We start from the raw sequence: 16564 nt of genomic DNA, 5'->3' as shown, positions 1-16564 counted from the left end.
TCTGCAGGCCCCCCCGCGCCCCCCGGCTTCCTGCGTGTCAGCACGGGCAGGGGGATGCGCTGCGGGACCACCGTCCTGGCACGCCCCACCGGGATCGGCGGGATGGGAATGCAAGGAGGAGGCTCCAATGCCTGCGGTTCTGCCCCGTGCACGGGTGGGACAGGGGCTGGGATATGGGATGGGATATGGGATGGGATATGGGACGTGCCATGGAGTGCACAGGGGATGCACACATGGCGTACAGGTGGGCACAGAGGTGTGGGTGCTCTTCGGGGGTGCCAGACGGGTCCCCAGGGCCAGGCTGGTGCAGGTGCTGTGGTTTGTGTGCTGGTGCCCCGGTGTGGCAGCTGGTGCCACGGTGGGGGTGTCACGGCGTGGGTGCCATGGTGCCAGTGCCACGGTGTGGGTCCTGGTGCTGTGGCATGGCTCCCAGTGCTGTGGTGTGATTCCCAGTGCTGTGGCATGGGTCCTGATGCCATGATGTGTGTTCCAACGCCATGTGGGTGACAGTGCCGTGAAGTGGATCCCAGTGCCACGATGTGGGTCCTGGTGCCACAAAGCAGGTGTTATTGCCACGGTGTGGGTGTCAGTGCCATGGTGTGGGCCCCAGTGCCACCGTGGGGGTCCCAGTGCTCTGGGGGTCCCAGTGCGGTGGCGCTCGCCATCCCGCCATTGTTCCACCCTTTGAAGTTGGTGTTTCCTGGTGGGTTTGTCCCGGCCCATCCGCGCTGGTGCTTCCCAGCCATCCCAGTACAGGGGTTTGATGTCCGCGTGCCCACGGCCACAGCCCGACAAGGGGCTCCCACCGAGCCCACCTTCACCTGGGACCTGCCAGGGCAGGACAAGGACTCACCAGAGCGCCATGGTGCTATCAGAATGGACATCACTGTGGTCCCTTCCCCGTGAACCCCCCATTCCCCTGACTCCCGATGGTATAACGGGATGTGGATAACCCCGGGGTTAGGATTTGGGACAAATCACAGCAAGATTGGAAGTGTCCACGACAGCCCAACCGATGTGCCAGGGCTTAGGACGGTCCCTCCACTCCTGTCTGGCTGCCCCCAGCGCCCCGAGGCTTCCGTCCGGGCCCAGCGCTGACGGCACGGCCGTTCCCTCCGCTATTCCCAGCATTTCCTGGGGTTTATTGTCTTCCCCTCCCTGTCCCACCTTCCTCGCAGGAAACCCTTCGTCCCTCGGGGCCAGCGGCTCCATTACCAGCAGGACGGCGCCCCTGGCTCCCTCTCCATGAGCAGGGGTACAGCCGGTGCCCCGGGAGCCGCTCAACCCCCCAAACCCTGCTCAGACCCCGGTACGGGGGGTCCCGGCAGCACCACGCGGGTCTGAGCCCCCGCCATGGCTGTGCTGGCATCGATGCCAAGGTCCCATGGCAGAGCAGAGGCCGGGGACTCTCCCCAGAGCCCCTCTCCAACCGGGGGGGGGCTTGTTCTGCCACGGCTGTCGCCTACCAGTCCCCTGATCCCTAAATCAATTGGGTGGGTTATTGCAATGCCGCGTCTCCGTCTGCCGGATAATTGCATGTGATCCCGGCAGGGAGGGGACGCGCCGCCATCGTCCCGGGGCTCTGACGGCGGCACCGGGCTCTCACGGTGGGACAGGGACTGGGGAGAACGGGGGGAACCCGGCACGATGAGGGGGTGCTCTTGGAGGGCTGAACTGCGGTCTGCTCCCTCCCCACCCCCATCCCTGTACCTATCCCACCGCCATTGCATCCGGATCCCCATTGCATCCCCGTCTCCATTGCATCCCATCCTCATTCCCATCCATCCCCCCACCTCTTCCTACGCCCCCCGGACCCCCACACCCCCCGGGGCCTCGGGCGGCAAATTCCAAAGGGCACCCGGGAAGATTAATGGCGGGGCCGGGGCCGGGGCTGGGCCGGCCGGTAACCGGATCGCCCCGCGGGAGCAGGAATGCGCCGCTGACCCCGCCGTGCCCGCCTCGCCGCGAGGGTCCCGCCACGCGGGGTCACCACGGGCTCAGTCACCACGGGCACCGCGCAGCCTCTGCCCCAGCCAGGGACATCCCTCAGTCCCCAAACCCGGTGGGGCTCCGTTCCCCGATCCCCAAACCCAGCGACACGTCCCCGCGTCCCAGGGACAGGCAGTGGCCTCGGGGTCTCTGTGATGGGGGTGACACAGTCATCACGGTTCCCGTTCCGAGATGGGTGCCACGTGCCATCTCCTCTCCCCACATCAAGAGGGGCACCAGGGGCTTCATCTCCCTCTTCTCGCCCCAGCCTCAGGGTAGCAGAGACCCCCCTACAGCCCCCAGGGAATGGGGATACCCAGTGTTGTGCCGTGCCGTGCCGTGCCGTGCCGTGCCGTGCCGTGGGGGATGTGGCGTGGGGACTGCGGGGGCCGTGGGGGCTGCAGGCGGCCGGCTCGGAGCAGCTGTCGGGTCTAAAGTTACGGTGGCGGCTGGGGGCGGGGAGCGAGGCCCGGAGAGGGACGGGATCCCCATGGTGTTGTCCCCGCTTAGGGTCCCCCCCGTTGTCCCACCCCGAAGGTCCCGCGGGGCGCAGGGCCGGACCCCGCCAGGCGGGGAGGATGCAGGACAGACCGGGGCTAAGAATAGCGCTGGGGTGGGAGGAGGAGGAAGGATGGGGCTTCCTCTGCGACGCCTCTTCTTCCTCCTACCAGGCTCTGCCAGGCAGCACGTGTGACACGGGGACACTCCGAGTGCCACCTGCCCCCCCGCTGTCCCGCACCCCCATTCCCAGTGTGGCAGCCCGTGCTGGCGGCTGCACTCCAGAGTGTCCCCTGGAGCACCCACCGTGCCCGCTGCCCGTACAAGTGCCAACCCCCATCACTCCCGGCCGCTGTCACCCCCACGCTGCTGTCAGGCCCCATCACCGCTGTCACCCCCCGCCGCTGTCACCCCCCGCCGTCGCCGCGTTTCGTTGCACTTCACTTTTTAATTAACCTCGGGGCGCTGCCTCGCCGGGGTTAATGGCAGCGGTGACCCGCGCGGCCATCGATCCCCCGAGCCCTGTGCCGTGCTCGCAGCGACGGACGGTCCCCTCGGGGTCCTGCGGGATGACAGGGGCGAGTGCCGCCCCCCCTCCACCCCGTCCTACGCATGGCAGAGCCCCGTGGGACCCCCGGGGTGCCCCCACTCTGCTGCCACCACTGTGGCGGCGAGGGACTGTGGGCACACATTGCTCGAGGTGTCCCCAGCCAGGTTTAGGGGTGGCCCTGGTGCCACGTCTCCCCCCCTCCCCCCCCACATTGGGGACCCCCTCCCGGCCATTCAGCGGTCCCGTAGCCGTGCCAAAGGCGGGGTCCCGTCCCCCAGCAGCCGCCCCAGCCCCCTCCCTGCTCAGGTGCCCCTGTCACCCCTCCGCACTTTAATCCGGGGGTCGTTCATCTTGGGCGGGGGCCGGGCTGTCAACGCCCAGACGGGCCATTTCCGAGCCGAGTCCCCCGCGCTCAGCCCTAATTGAATCCTCATGGCCCCGCCGCCGCCTCGGCCCCGCCGCGGCACCCGCCACCGTCCCGCTGCCCACAGCAGGTCTCCCAGGGGTCCCGGTGCCATGGGGAGGCTGGGGGTGCCCCACGCTAGGCACCCGCCGGAGGCACTCGGAGCCCCCCAGCCTCTCCAGCCGCCCCATCCCGCTGCTGTCCCCCCTCCCCCGGCACAGAAAACCCCGCTCGGTGGGCAGCGGGCACGGCCCTGCCCCACGGCGGGACGGGGATCCCACGCCCCAACACCCCGGCGTGCCCCCGCCGCACCACAGCCGCAGGTCAACTCTGGAGGGACCCCGACCCCATGGGGGTCCCAGCGGGTCCCTCTGCTGGGGCAGGGGACAGGGAGTCCCCGCCATCCGGGCCGTGCCGTGCGGGGGTCAGGGGGCGTGGGCGGGCGATAGCTCGGCGGGGGGGCAGCGGCGTTTGCTGCAGCCGGAGCCTTTGAAATGCAACCCCCCCCGCCCACGGCCCATTTGGCTGGAGTTTGGCCCAGGCACAAATGGAGGCCCCGGAGCGAGCAGGGGATCCCGGGGCGGGGGGGGGGTGCGGCAGCTGGGGCTGGGGCTGGCGGGACCCGCTGACCCCGGCCCGTCCCTGGCACTGGCACACGTGGCTCCACGCGTGTGGCGGCTCTGGATGTGAGCTGGTGTGTGTCCGTGAGCCCTCCATGCGCACCTGGACACGGCTGCGCACACCTGCACGTGCCTCTGCACACCTGCACACGCCTGCACACAGCTGTGCCCGCACACACGGCCGCGGGGAGTCTGCTGGGCTGGTTGTGCCCACACGGACACACGGGTGTGGCAGCAGTCGAGGTGCGTGCAGGGCCCCGTGTGACCCCAGTCCTGCACTGTCCTCCATGTCCATATTCCCGTCCCCATCCCATTCCATCCCACCCCATTCCCCCACGCTCCCCCCGTGCTCAGCCCCCCCGGAGCGCGGGGGGCGATGCCGCTCGTGTTAATGAATCGATGATTTGCCAACAGCCCCAGGGAGGGATCCCCGTCTCCCCTGGCTCCCCCGACTCCCGACACATCCATCCCCATCCACCGGAGCCAGGTGTAATCCCATTATTCGCGGCTCCACTGAGGTCCCAGCCCACCACAGGGTCAAGATTTATTGCCAGTAATTGCTGGGGTCCCGTCCCCCGGCGCGGGGGGGCTCCCGGCACCCCCCCGGCGCTGCCGCCACTCCTTACACTTTAATTCCGCACCGAGCTGTTCCCTTATTAAAGGAAAATTCATTTGCCAGCGATTTCCATGTGCCGGGGCCGCGCGGGGCCGCGGCCCTAATCGCGTTACAGAGCTCTGCGGCGCAATATTGGGATGGAGCCGATAAATAATGGATCAGGGCGGCGCGGGGCGGGGGAGGCGCGTTACGGGGGCGCCGCACCCCTAATTGTGTTACCCCCGGCACTGCGCTGGCACCCCAACACCCTGCTCCTGACACCCCGCCTCCGGAACCCGGGCACCGCGCTCCTGGCACCCCAGCACCCCGTTCCTGGCACTCCACTCCCGGCAGCTGGCGGAGGTGTGCGGCCCTGGGTGGGGGAACACCCGGAGCTGCCGGTGCTTGGAGCCGCGGCAGCCCCCAAGATGGGGGATGCTGGGTGGGGGGACACGGCAGCCCCAGCCCCATCACGAACACCCCCTCGGTGCCCCCTCACGCATAAACACAACCCCCCTCGCATGTGCACACTCATGTGAACACACACACACACACACACACACACACACACAAACACGCGTGGGCCCCGCTGCTGCTCATGGCGGGGATTGGGCGTGAGGGGCTGGGAGGTGGCCGGGAGCTGAGTTCCCACACCTCCAGTGACCTCCCAGAGACCCCCCAGGGACGCCCCCGGGGTGGAGGAGTGGGACCAAGGCAGAGGCTGTCAGTGCCACACCAGCTGTAGTGCCCTGGGGTGCCCTCAGCCCCACGCCGTGGACGTGCCCATCACCGCCCCCTCGGGCCACGGGCACCCGGCCAGCGCCTGGCACTCTCCCGGCCCCGCAGGAAGCTCCCATGTTCCTGCAAAACCCCCAAGGGCTCGTTTTGTTCCCACCCTGTGGCCTGGTTTGGGGTGAAAAGCGTTTCCCATCCTGTGTTCCCGGCAGCTGGAGCCGGCACTTCCTACACCGGGGGGAAGCTGGAGGGGTCGGGCAGGGTGTGGGGGGCTCAACCCACCCCGGCAATGTCTCACCGGCCACCTCGGGGCACGAGTGGGGGCTCACGGAGGGAAGGAGGTGCCAGCACCATGATCTGGGAGCATCCCGGGGCGCAGGGATTCATCACAACTGCTGAGGAGCAATGCGTGGGGATGATGGGGGGTTGATCAGAGGGGACGATGGGGTGGGGGGTGACATCCCATCCATCAGGGTGAGCACCACTGCTGGAGATGTGCCGGGTTCCTGCAGATTTCCGTGTCGCAGCCCGGTGGGAGCACTCCCACTTTCCCAGCCCGGGACTCGGCCGCCGAGATCCCGCTGGCCCCGGAGGAGCTGGAGCGTTCCAGAGGGGTTTGCTCAGCGGGTGGGCGGCCGCAATTCCCCATCACCACGAGAACATGGAATCACCCTGAGAAGCGATTTCCCAGTGTGTGTCCCAGAGCGTTAAACCAGGACTGAGATCAGGGCCTCCCCACGGAGCTGGGATCCCCGGGAATGGTTGGGACTCCTGGGAAGGGCTGTGACCCCCCATTCCCTGCTCACCGGGCTCCCAGGGCCTTGTGGCCGGCACGGTGGCCTCATGCCAGCGGTGCTGCTGGAAAGTACTGGGCTCACAGGGGTCCAGCCGAGTCCAGGACCACCGGCAGCTCCCGTGGGGGGGGTGGGGGTCCCCGTGGGGGTCCCAGCTCGCCTGCATCCCGGGACGGGCTCCATCCCCCGGTGAGAGCCGGCGGCACGTGCGGCCACGGCAGCTCCGCCATCTCCCCGCGCCCTGCGGAGAGGACAAAAGCCGCGTGCGAGGAATCCGTGCAAACGCCGCTGTGCCCGGCACGCCGCCGTGCGAGGGGCCCCGTGTTCCTCTCCCAAACCGAGCCCTCTCCCCACCCCCCCACCCCCCCCCCCACCCGCCGGCCTTTAATTGCTCCGGCTGCTGGGAAATTTCAAGGTTGAATTTGTCAAACTCCGATTTCCAGCCGGGAGATCGCGTTCTGCCTTTGTCAGCAAGATTGGAAAAAATCCCCCCCCTCCGCCTTCCCGCCCCCTCCCCACTTCCATAATCCTGGCATCGGCGCTGCCGGATCCCCCTGCACCTGCTCCCCCAAGCCGGCTCCGTGTGCTCCCACCGGCCCCCCCCGCATCGTCCGCAGGTTCATTACCGCCGTGACCCCCGTGACCTCGCCATGTCCCCGATCCCAGCGACAGATCCATGGGGTCACCCGATGGGATTGGTGCTGGGGGGTGCCGAATCACCTCTCCAGAGGGGCGATTCGGCATCCCCCAGCCCCAAACCCGCCGGATAATCCGGACGCGGCGTCGCCAGCCGGGCCTCACCTGCGTGTGCGGCATCCCGGGATTTTTACGAGCGGCCGAAATCCCGGAGCTATTTGTACCGGGAAAGGGCAGCGGGAATGTGGGGAGGGGGGGGGGGGGGGGAATTTATGGCTCTGAAACCCAAAACCCACCCAAAAGGGCTTAATCACTCCCAGCCGCGGCCCCGATGCTTTTATGGGGCATTTTAGAGCAAAAGAGCCAATAAATTTTTGGGTGAGGGTAAGAGCCACGGTGAGGATGAGGAGGGAGCAGAGGAGGAGGGGGGACCCACTGGGGTGGGTTAAAATGGGGGAGACGACGGGGGGGAGGCGCGGGGCTGCGCCCCGGTAGTGGCGGAGAGGGGTCGGTCCCCCCCCCCTCGACAGGGGGGGCGTCCGTGGCTCCTCCTCCTCCTCCTCCCGGTATCCCGGGGCTTTAAGGCGGTGGAACGGGAATCGCGGGGCTGGGGGGGGGGGCGGCGGCGGCGGGTCCCGGTCCCGGCGCGGGTCCCGCGGTCCCGGCATGACCTCAGCGGGGGAGGCGGCCGGTTCCCCCCCGCTGCCCGCCGCGGTCGGCGGCCACCGGCGGAGCCCCCTGGACCGGCTCCCGCCCCCCGCCAACACCACAAAACCGCTGACCCCCTTCGGCATCGAGGACATCCTGGGGCGCCCCAGCGGCGGGAGCCCCCCCGGGACTGGGACCGGTCCCGCCGCCCCCCCCGCCCCGACAGGGCCCCGCGGCGGCGGCTGCGCCCCGGCCTCACCGCTCTGGGCGCTGGAGGAACTCGCCAGTAAAACCTTCCAGGGGCTGGAGCTGGGAATGCTGCAGGCGGCCGGAGGTACCGGGGCCGGGGGGCTGCTGGGGCGGGGGAGCTCCGCCGGGAGCGGGAAGGGCACCGGGCAGGTGGCGGGGACGGAGGGCGGTGGGGAGGCCATGGCGAGGCCGGGGACGCCCGTCGTCCCCCGTCCCGGGAAGTTTCCTCCTTGTCCCGGAGGGGCGAGCGCGGCTGGGAGACCCAAGAAGCCGCCGGTGCTCGGCCGGGACACCGGGGACACGCGGCAGACTCAGTCCGAAGGGAGGGAGAAGTCCCGGGGCCGGACACAGGGAACCGGAGCGAACCCCGGCCCCGTGAGCCGCCACAGGCACCGAGGCACCGGAGCTCCGGGAGAACCGGCCGCGCCGGGACCGGCAGCTTTGCCGGGAGGCGCGGGACCGGGCGCGAATCGGTCCCGCCGAGCCGTGACCGTGACCGTTACCGTGACCGAGCGCGGGGGCCGAGTGGCGGATCGGGCCCGCCGGCAACGGAAACCCGGTACCGGCCCGACCCTCGGCGGGGACGGCGGCTCCGTCCGGGATTGGCCTTCCAGAGCAACCCGGTACCGGCGAGGTCCGACGGCCGCTCACGGATGGGGACTCACGAACTGGTCCCGCAGCTCCCGGGCTCGGCCGAACCGGGAGGACGGGCGGACATCGACAGACAGCACGGCGCCTCCGGGAACGAAAAAATCCGTTACTGGGTTGGAGAGACGGACACGGACGGAACGATCGTGACTCCGGGATTAACGGGAAATCCCTCACACGGATGGACACACGGACAGGCAAAGCACGGCGTCGCCGGGAATGAATAAAACCGTTACCGGGACAGACAGACCGACGCGGACAGACCGAAAAGGCTCCGGTAATTAACGTAGAAAAACAACTCCTTACCGAGAAGGACGGAGAGAGTCTCCGCGATTAACGTGAAAAAAAAAAACATTACCGGGACGGACAGACCGACAGTCACGGCAGAGCCGCGTGCCGGTAATTAACGGACACGGATGGGCACAACGCGGCTCCCGCCGGTAACGAAAAACCCTTCGGACAGACGGACACGGACGGCCAGATCAGCAGTGAGTAACCGAACCTTCGTTACCGGCCGGACAGATGAACAAGGATGGAGCCGGGCTCCGATAATTAACGGGGAAAAAAAGCCCTAAGTAAGGAGAGGCGCTCCAGTAATTGAGGAACCCACCATACCGGGCAGACAGACGGACAGACAGAGCTGTGATTAACGAATAAACCAACCCGTTAACGGGCGGACAGTCGAACAGAACGGGGACGCCACACGCGCCCGGTTTTAAGGTAAAAACCCTCGTTATCTGACGGACGGACACGGCAAAGAACGAAATAAGTGAGCGAAAATATCGCATTACCGGGCGGACAGACGGACAGGAACAGTGGCGAAAAAATTCCCTTTTCCGGGATGGACAGACGGGTAGAAACGGGGCCGATCTGGGCTCCCGGAATTAAGGCAAAAAGGCCCGGTACCGGACGGACACACCGACAGAAACAGCATCGGAAAAAAATAACGAAAAAAGCCGTTACCGGGTGATCAGACGGAGAGAAATGGGAGAGATAGGGGCTCCCGAGGCGGAGGTAAATTCCCATTACCGGCCGGACAGGAGGACAGACACGGGACTAATAAAAATGAACGAAAAAAATGCTGCCGGCCGGCAAGACGCGGGAGCGATCGGGGCTCCCGGAGCGGAGGTGAAGCTCCGGTACCGGCCGGACGGTGGATGGACACGGCCGAGCGGGGATCTCAGAATTAACAAAACCCGGTCGCGAACCGGCGGCGGGTAACGGCGGAACGAGCCGGGACTGCCGGACAGAGGGAAGTGCCGGTAACTCAGGTAAAACCTCGTTACCGGGACGGACCCACGGACACAGCCGGGACAGCCCAGGGCTTCCGTGATGAACGAAAACGCCTCTTCGCCGCGACGGAAGGACGGACTGAAAACGGAGCCATCAGGGCTCTCTGAGCAGGGGTAAATCCCCGTTACCGGGATGGACGGATGGACAGAAACGGGGCCGATCGGGGCTCCGAGAGCGGAGGGGAAGCCCCGTTACTGGACTGACGGACGAACATGGGATCGATCGGGTTTTCGTGACCGCGGTAAAGCCGTGCTACCGGGGCGGATCGACCGACTCGGCCAGGACGGCCCGGGGCTCCTCTACCGAGCGAGGAGTGGAGTCTGCGCTGCGAGAGACCCTGGGAGCCACCGCTGTTACTGAGGGATGCACGGCCCGAGTGGCCTCGGCAAGCCCGTGAGCGGCGTTATCGGCAAGCCCGTGAGCCGTGAGAGGAGGATCGGTGCCGCCGGCAGCGGCGGGGCTGGAACGGACCAGGGGCGGGAGCGGGAAAGAGATCGGGACCGAGACTGGGATCCTGCCGGCGGCGTGGAGCCGTGCCCGGGGTGGAGATCCGCGTCTCGCCGGGGGTTCTCTGCGTTGCTGGCGGCAGCAGCGACCGCACCGGGGCCGAGAGAGGCGACGGGATCGGATCGGGGGACCAGCATGGCCCCGGATCTCCTGGAATCGTGGAGAAGAAGGAGAATCCCGGCTCCCTACGGAGGCTCCCGGCTCCGTTCCGGGCTCCCGGAGCAGCCGCCGGCGGGACACGAGTGTCTCAGCCTCGGTCGCAGCGGGGGCGACTCCGATACGACCGAGGCCGCTGTAGAACGATGACTCCCAGCTTCCGGCACCGGCTGCGGTTTGGTTTGCTCGGTTCGGTTGGGCACGACTCGGTTTGGTACGGCTCGATGTGGGCCGGTTCGTCTCCGTTCGATCGGGCGTCGGCGGGGCCGGGCCCCACCCGCAGTGCTCGGCGCGGCTCGGCGGGGCCGGTGCGGGTCCCGGTGCGGCTGCCGTTACCGGTGCCCTGGCACTGCTGTGCCCAGAGACCAGGGCCCGCAGTGCTCGGAGTGGGTTCCGGTGCGGGTGCCCGTGGCTTTGACCTGACGCCGCTGCCCCGCAGGTCGAGGCCCGCAGTGATCTGCGCGGCTCGGCAGTGCCGGTCCGTTCCGGGTCCCGGTGCCGGTGCCCTGCCCCGCAAGCCCTTCCCCGCCAGGCACCTCGGTGCCGGTGCGGGTCCCGGGGCCGTTACCGGTGCGATGCCCTGCCCCCGCTGCCCCTGCAGGCACTTCACCGCCGGCCGCCCGGGAGCCGTTCCCCGGTGCGGCTCCCGGTGTCGTTCCCCGTTCTCTGTGCCCTGATCCCGCTGTCTTCGCAGGTCCGTCCCCGCCGGGCGCCTCGGGCCCGCGCCCTCCCTGCAGAAAGCGTCGCAAGTCCCGGACCGCGTTCACGGCGCAGCAGCTGCGGGAGCTGGAGCAGCGATTCCGGCGGCAGCGCTACCTCTCCCCGGTGGACCGGGACGCGCTGGCGGCGCGGCTGGCGCTCTCCGCCGCCCAGGTCATCACCTGGTTCCAGAATCGCCGCGCCAAGCTCAAGCGGGACCTGGAGGAGCTGCGGGCGGACGTGGCCTCGCTGCAGGCGCTACCTCCCGCCGCCCTGCAGCAGCTGGCGGGGCTGCCCGAGCCCCCGGGGGCTCCCGGTACCGGCACCGGGACCACAGAATCCGCCGAGCTCTCGGAGGAGGAGATCGACGTGGCGGACTGAGCCGAGCACGCTCGGCTCCGTTCGGCTCCGTTCGGATCCACTCGGCTACATTCGGACCGAGACTGCTCCGTTTGGTTCCACGCGGGTCCATTCGGGCCGGCTCGGCTGAGTTCGGATTCACTCGGGTCCGTTCAGGCCGAGACCGCTCCGTTCGGATCCGCTGGACTCCGTTCGGCTCCGTTCGGGTGCACTCGGGTCCGTTCGGACTCACTCGGCTCCACTGTATCCACTCGGCTCGGTTCCGACCGGAGCCGAGCCCAGCCCCGCCCCCTCGGTGCACCCTGTTTCGGGTTGGTTTTTTTTTGGTTTTTTTTTGTTCGTCTTTCCATTGTTTTTTTAAAATTTTATTTTCTATCGGCCCCGGTGTAAATATTTGCAATAAAGGCGACACCTTAATATGGACCCCAGAGCCTCCCACCCCCCACTTTTTTCCGGGCGAGCACCTCCCACCGCGGGCATTAATTTGTTTTAACCCGTGATTAATTACCGGCTGCGGCCGCCCCTGCCCCCCTCAATTTGCATATTAATCAAATTGTATTTGATCTCACGCCTGTCACACCCCCCCCCCGAAGCTCCTGTCACCAGCCAGTGACATTAAGAGGGGGCTGGAGACCCCCCCTTCGCTGTCCCTCGGGGCTGGAGTGACATGGGGGTGTGACGGGGGACAGAGGGGGGACACGGGGTAGGCAGGGACATGGGGGGCTGGAGCAGTGAGGGTCCAAGACTGCAATGGGGACGGGTGGCAGAGAGACTGGGGGACACCAGCTCAAAGGAAGGCGAGAGAGAAAAACAAATCCCAGTTTTATTAAAAAACTTGTACAAAGGGTACAAATCCCTGAGGGGCCACAGGGCACAGCCCGGACCCACCCCCCAGCTCAAGGGGCTGCAGGATGGGCCCTGACCCCCAGCACCCCCAAGGCAGAATGGGGAGACATTCCCACCCCCAGCAGTGGGGGACAAGGCACAGGCAGGTGAGGGGGGGCCCTGGCAGCCCCCCAACAGAGCAGGGTCAACTGAGTAGCCCCCTGGGGATGCCCCTGCCCCTGGCACGGGGCAGGGGGGCCGGGGTGGCATGGGACGGGTGCTTGAGTTGTAGCAACAGCTTGCTGCCCTCCACGGTGGCACCCTGGGGACAGAAGGAGCTGGCAGCTGGCACCAGGACAGGTTCCCTGTGGGGACGGGGTGTCCCAGGGCCACCCCCAGCTCACCTGCATGGCTCTGTAGGCCTCCTCGGCCTCTGCCTTCCGGGAGAAGTTAATGAAGGCACAGTGGCGCCCTCGGAGCAACTGCATGGAGCGGATCTCCCCGAACCTGGGGGGCAACAGTTAAGAGATTCCTAAATGGGAAGGAGGAGAGTTAGAGACCCCCAAAACCTGCAGGGTGGGAGGGTCAGAGGCCCTCAAACATGCAAAGCAGGTTTAGCAACCCTCAACAGCCTGGGAAGGATGAAATACCTCCAAAGATGGAGAGAGTGAGACACCCCCAATTCTGCAGAATGGGGGAACAGACACGCCCAAACCTGAGGAGGAACAGTTAAAGACACCCCAAGCTGTGGGATAGGGACCCCCAAACCTGGGGGCAGTATGTGTGTCAGAGGCTCTTCCCCAAGCATCCCTTGCAGGTCAAAACCACCAAAAATGAGGACAGAGACAGAGATGGGGAGCTTGGGGGTCACCAAGGCTATGCCAGGGGCTTGAACGGGAAAGGTCCTGAGGGTTACTCACCGGCCAAAGGCACGATACAGCACCTTCTCGTTGATGTGGGAGGTGACATTGCCCACCCAGAGCGGGAAGCAGTCCCTGCCAAGAGCCACCCTAGTGTCAACAGAGCCAGCACTGCCCCACAGGCACTCTGGGTGCCCCCCCACATCACCAGACACCCGTACTTGGCAGGGTGGTTCGGTGGCAGTGTCAGGTGGCCACTGGTCACAGCAGGTTCTGGGTCTCGTGTGGGGCTCCCGGCGCTGCCTCCCGTCACACTGGTGCCACTTGTGTCCTGGCAGCTCCTGGTCACCCCTCTTGCTGCTGAGGGGCCAGAGGGGTTGAGCACCTACAGGGATACCCCCGAGGCCCCCTCAACCCACCCACCCCTGTCCCTTACCCGGGAGAAACAGCGGCTCCTTAGCCTTGAGCAGGAAGGGGGACACCAGGACACCCCCGGGGCGGCTGCACTGCTGTGAGGGGACAGGGGTGAGGCATGGGGGGCACAGCAGGACAGGGGGCAGGGGATGGAGGCTTGGGAAAGGGGGTCTTACCTGCAGCAGGGCCCGGCAGGCTTCCAGCTGCGTGGCTACCTCGGCACAGGCCCCATCCTGCAGCAGCAGCTCCTCAAAGGTGCGTGCAGCCTCGGCGTAGCGCTGGGGGCCAGAAGGCACCTACAGCCCCCTGCCTGGCCCCACACGCACCCCACACTCCCCACCCAGCCCAAATGGCACCTCAAAGCCTCACTGACATCCCCCAGTCCAGCCTCACTCCACTAAAACCCTGCAGCACCCCCACAGTCCCCTGCCCAGTCCTCCCAGCCGTGGCATCCCACAGCCCCAATTCACACCTAATACAACCCATGCAGCCATAGCACCCCACAGCTCCCCTCAACCCCCAATCTGATCCCAACAATAGCCCACAGCACCCTGCAGCCACTCTGAAAGCCCCATACTCACTCCTGGCACCCTGCAGCCCCTCACCCAGCCATGGCACCCACCAGGCCCCACCCCAAGATCCCCACCCCCTCCAGCCAGCCCCACAGTCCCTGAAGCCACCCCAGGTACCTGAAGCCCCCGCAGGGCCTTGCCCTTGCGGAAGGAGCCCTTGGGCCAGCCCGGCCGCAGTGCCAGCGCCGCCTCCGCATCCGCCAGCGCCTCCTCGTATCGACCCAGCTTCTCCAGGCAGTACGAGCGGTTCCCCAGGAGCCTGTGGGTATGGGGGTGTCACTGCAGCCTGTCCCTCCCACCCCAGGATCCCCAGGCCACCCCAAGACCCCTCTGCTCACCGGTGTTCCTGGGGGTTCAGCTCCAGGGCGACGGTGAAAGCATAAACAGCCTCAGTGTGTTGGCCCACCTGGGCTGCTGCGATCCCATGGCCTGGGGAGGTGACACAAGGGTGGTTAGTGAGGACACAAATCTCCCCAGGGAGAGACAGTCCCCCTGGCACAGCCCCGCTGAGCTGGGGAGAAGCAGGGAGAGCCCCCAATGTCCTCCCCTCACCCCTCTGGGGGTCCCTGCACTGACCTGCGAGCATCAGGCTCTGCTCTACCGTGCTGGGGCTGGGGGCCCTGGGCTGGAGGGGCTGGGGGGGCACAGGCCTCGCCTCAGGGTCCCCATTCCCCTTCTCTGGCACCTTCCTGCTTGGCTCCATGTTCTGGGTCCCAGGGGACCGGTCACCGCCTGGGGGGGGCAGCCGGACCCCCGCCTTCTCCCGTGCTTTGCAGACGAAGGTGCAGCTCAGGTCCAGCTCCTCCTGGGGAAGCAGGGAGAGATGGGCAGGCAGAGCCTCTGGAGCCCCCACCCCCAGATGGCTCCCCCGGGGTAACCGTCCCTCACCTCTGTCACCTCCGTGTCCTCTGGACCAGGCTCCCCTGAAGGGACTGGGGAGTCCCCAGGGCACGGAGAGGGCTTTGGGCAGCATCCCTCCTCCTCAGCACCATTCGGGGGGGGCCCAGTGCCCGCAGGGCAACTCGGGGGGCTCTGCAAGGAGAGGGAGGGGGTAAGGTGCCTGGGGTAGGGGATGCAGCCTGGCCTCATCTCTGGGGACTCCCAGAACAGCACGAGGCGGCCGAACTGGTCACTCACAAGGTCAGTGTTCTCTTTGTTCTTCAGCTCTTGACCCAGTTTCTCCCGCTTCTTTCTGTCTTTTTGTTTCTGGAAAGGGAGAATGTGGACCCATGAGCAGGTGTCAGGCAGAGAAATGCATTCCCCACAACCCCAATGCCCTCAGCCCTCACCCTCAACTCAGATCCCCGAGCTCAGGGACCTGCTGGCAGCACTCTAAGAAGAAGCAGCGACCCAAATCCCCAGGGGCTGGCAGTGCCCCTTCCCAGAGCTCACTCACCTTCTTCTTCAGCTTCTTCTTCTCTGCTTTCCTCTTCGCCCTCTCCTCCTCCGCCACCAGCTCCTGCGCGTTCCTCTCGGCCTCCTGCAGGAAGGATACCCTGAGTCAGGATGTCCCCGGGACCACGAGGTGGGACCCCTCCCGTGATGTCAAACCGGGACCCCTCAGCCCCTGGAGAGCAGGAGGGGGGATTCCCCACCTCTGCCGTGAGGCTGGTCCGGCAGGGTGTGGGCAGCCGGTCGAGCAGCGCATCCAGGGCGGTCGGAGAGGTCCGGGGGAGCTGTGGAGGCGGCTCCGAGCACAGGAAGGACTTCCGGAAGCCACAGTATCTGTAGGGAACGGGCCCCTCTGCGACAGGAACATCCCAGAAATCGCCCCGGTCCTCGTAATCTGTGTCGAACTCGTTCTCATCGTAATCGTCATTTCCATCGCCGTCGTCATCCTGCAGCTGGTAGTAATCCACCCTGGGGCCTGGCAGGAGAACGGGGGATGTGAGGAGCAGTTCCAGGCACCGGACACCAGCAGCCCCCACCCAGTTCCCCCTCCCCTGGCAACTCCCGAGCGTGGGGACCCCCCGGCAGCCCCCGCCCCACTCACCGTCGTCCCAGAGCAGACACAACTCCCCCGTCTTATACTTGATCACAGTCTGGGAGGGGCCCTGCGACGGCACCGGGAGGCCGCCGAAGCTGGACATACGGTGCCAGGGGCAGAAGGGCGCTGTGGGAAGCGGAAACACCCATGAGCCGGCGGAGGCGGAACCGAAACCGGGCCGCCACCAGGCCCGGCTCCGGGTTCCCACCCCTGCGCCCCCCGGGCCCCGCTACGACCCGTACCGCCGCTCCAGCCAGCGGGCCCGGGCGTGCAGCCCCAGGGGCAGGCAGCGGGGGCAGCCCCGAAGCCGAAGCCACCTAGTCCGGGCCCGGGCCCGTCGCCATCCCGCGTCCCGGCCGAGCCCCACATCGCCAAGAGCCGCCGCCACCGCCGCTCCTCAGAATCGCATCACGGGGCCTGCCGGAAAAACGTCACGGCGCCGGTTGAGGCCGCCCGGCCGCCATGTTGGGTGCGGGCAGGACGGCGGCCCGCAGGGCCCGCACAGAGCAGGACCGGGGCTCCACAT

General features: G+C 67.0%; 2 protein-coding genes across 9 annotated transcripts; one reads left to right on the top strand and one right to left on the bottom strand.

The window, feature by feature from the left end:
* The first annotated feature begins 7447 nt into the window (after positions 1–7447).
* On the top strand, positions 7448–11804 carry LBX2 (ladybird homeobox 2). Its single transcript, XM_032110381.1, has 2 exons — positions 7448–7802; positions 11016–11804. Exons 1-2 carry the CDS (start codon positions 7487–7489, stop codon positions 11399–11401), a joined length of 702 nt encoding a protein of 233 aa, XP_031966272.1. The 5' UTR covers positions 7448–7486; the 3' UTR covers positions 11402–11804.
* Positions 11805–11989: 185 nt separating this feature from the next.
* On the bottom strand, positions 11990–16490 carry TTC31 (tetratricopeptide repeat domain 31). 8 transcript variants are annotated; one of them, XM_032109679.1, is made up of 16 exons: positions 16281–16481; positions 16045–16164; positions 15647–15918; positions 15448–15531; positions 15189–15257; positions 14940–15083; positions 14628–14856; positions 14390–14480; positions 14169–14310; positions 13656–13757; positions 13502–13574; positions 13287–13425; positions 13126–13200; positions 12856–12920; positions 12610–12712; positions 11990–12527 (listed from the first exon to the last, which is right to left on the bottom strand). In XM_032109679.1, the coding sequence occupies exons 1-16, from the start codon at positions 16405–16407 to the stop codon at positions 11996–11998; spliced, it is 2367 nt and encodes a 788-aa protein (XP_031965570.1). In that variant the 5' UTR covers positions 16408–16481; the 3' UTR covers positions 11990–11995. The 8 variants fall into 8 exon arrangements, with proteins under 8 accessions (XP_031965570.1, XP_031965571.1, XP_031965572.1 ...); XM_032109680.1 differs by having other exon boundaries at positions 13287–13422; XM_032109681.1 differs by having other exon boundaries at positions 13502–13571.
* Between the last annotated feature and the right edge of the window lie 74 nt (positions 16491–16564).

Source organism: Corvus moneduloides, chromosome 5 (assembly GCF_009650955.1).
Source record: "Corvus moneduloides isolate bCorMon1 chromosome 5, bCorMon1.pri, whole genome shotgun sequence".
NCBI classification, from domain to species: Eukaryota; Metazoa; Chordata; class Aves; order Passeriformes; family Corvidae; genus Corvus; species Corvus moneduloides.
The sequence above is the reverse complement of the archived record's forward strand: the minus strand, read 5'-3'. Positions and strand labels throughout refer to the sequence as shown.

Bases quoted from the DNA above. Each gene is read 5' to 3' on its own strand.
- LBX2 (XM_032110381.1), top strand. From the start codon at position 7,487: ATGACCTCAGCGGGGGAGGCGGCCGGTTCCCCCCCGCTGCCCGCCGCG. The intron at 7,803-11,015 runs GTACCGGGGCCG...CTGTCTTCGCAG, and splicing joins AATGCTGCAGGCGGCCGGAG to GTCCGTCCCCGCCGGGCGCC.
- TTC31 (XM_032109679.1), bottom strand. From the start codon at position 16,407: ATGTGGGGCTCGGCCGGGACGCGGGATGGCGACGGGCCCGGGCCCGGA. The intron at 13,426-13,501 runs GTAAGGGACAGG...CTGGCCCCTCAG, and splicing joins GGAGCCGCTGTTTCTCCCGG to CAGCAAGAGGGGTGACCAGG. The intron at 12,528-12,609 runs GTGAGCTGGGGG...TTCTGTCCCCAG, and splicing joins AGGCCTACAGAGCCATGCAG to GGTGCCACCGTGGAGGGCAG.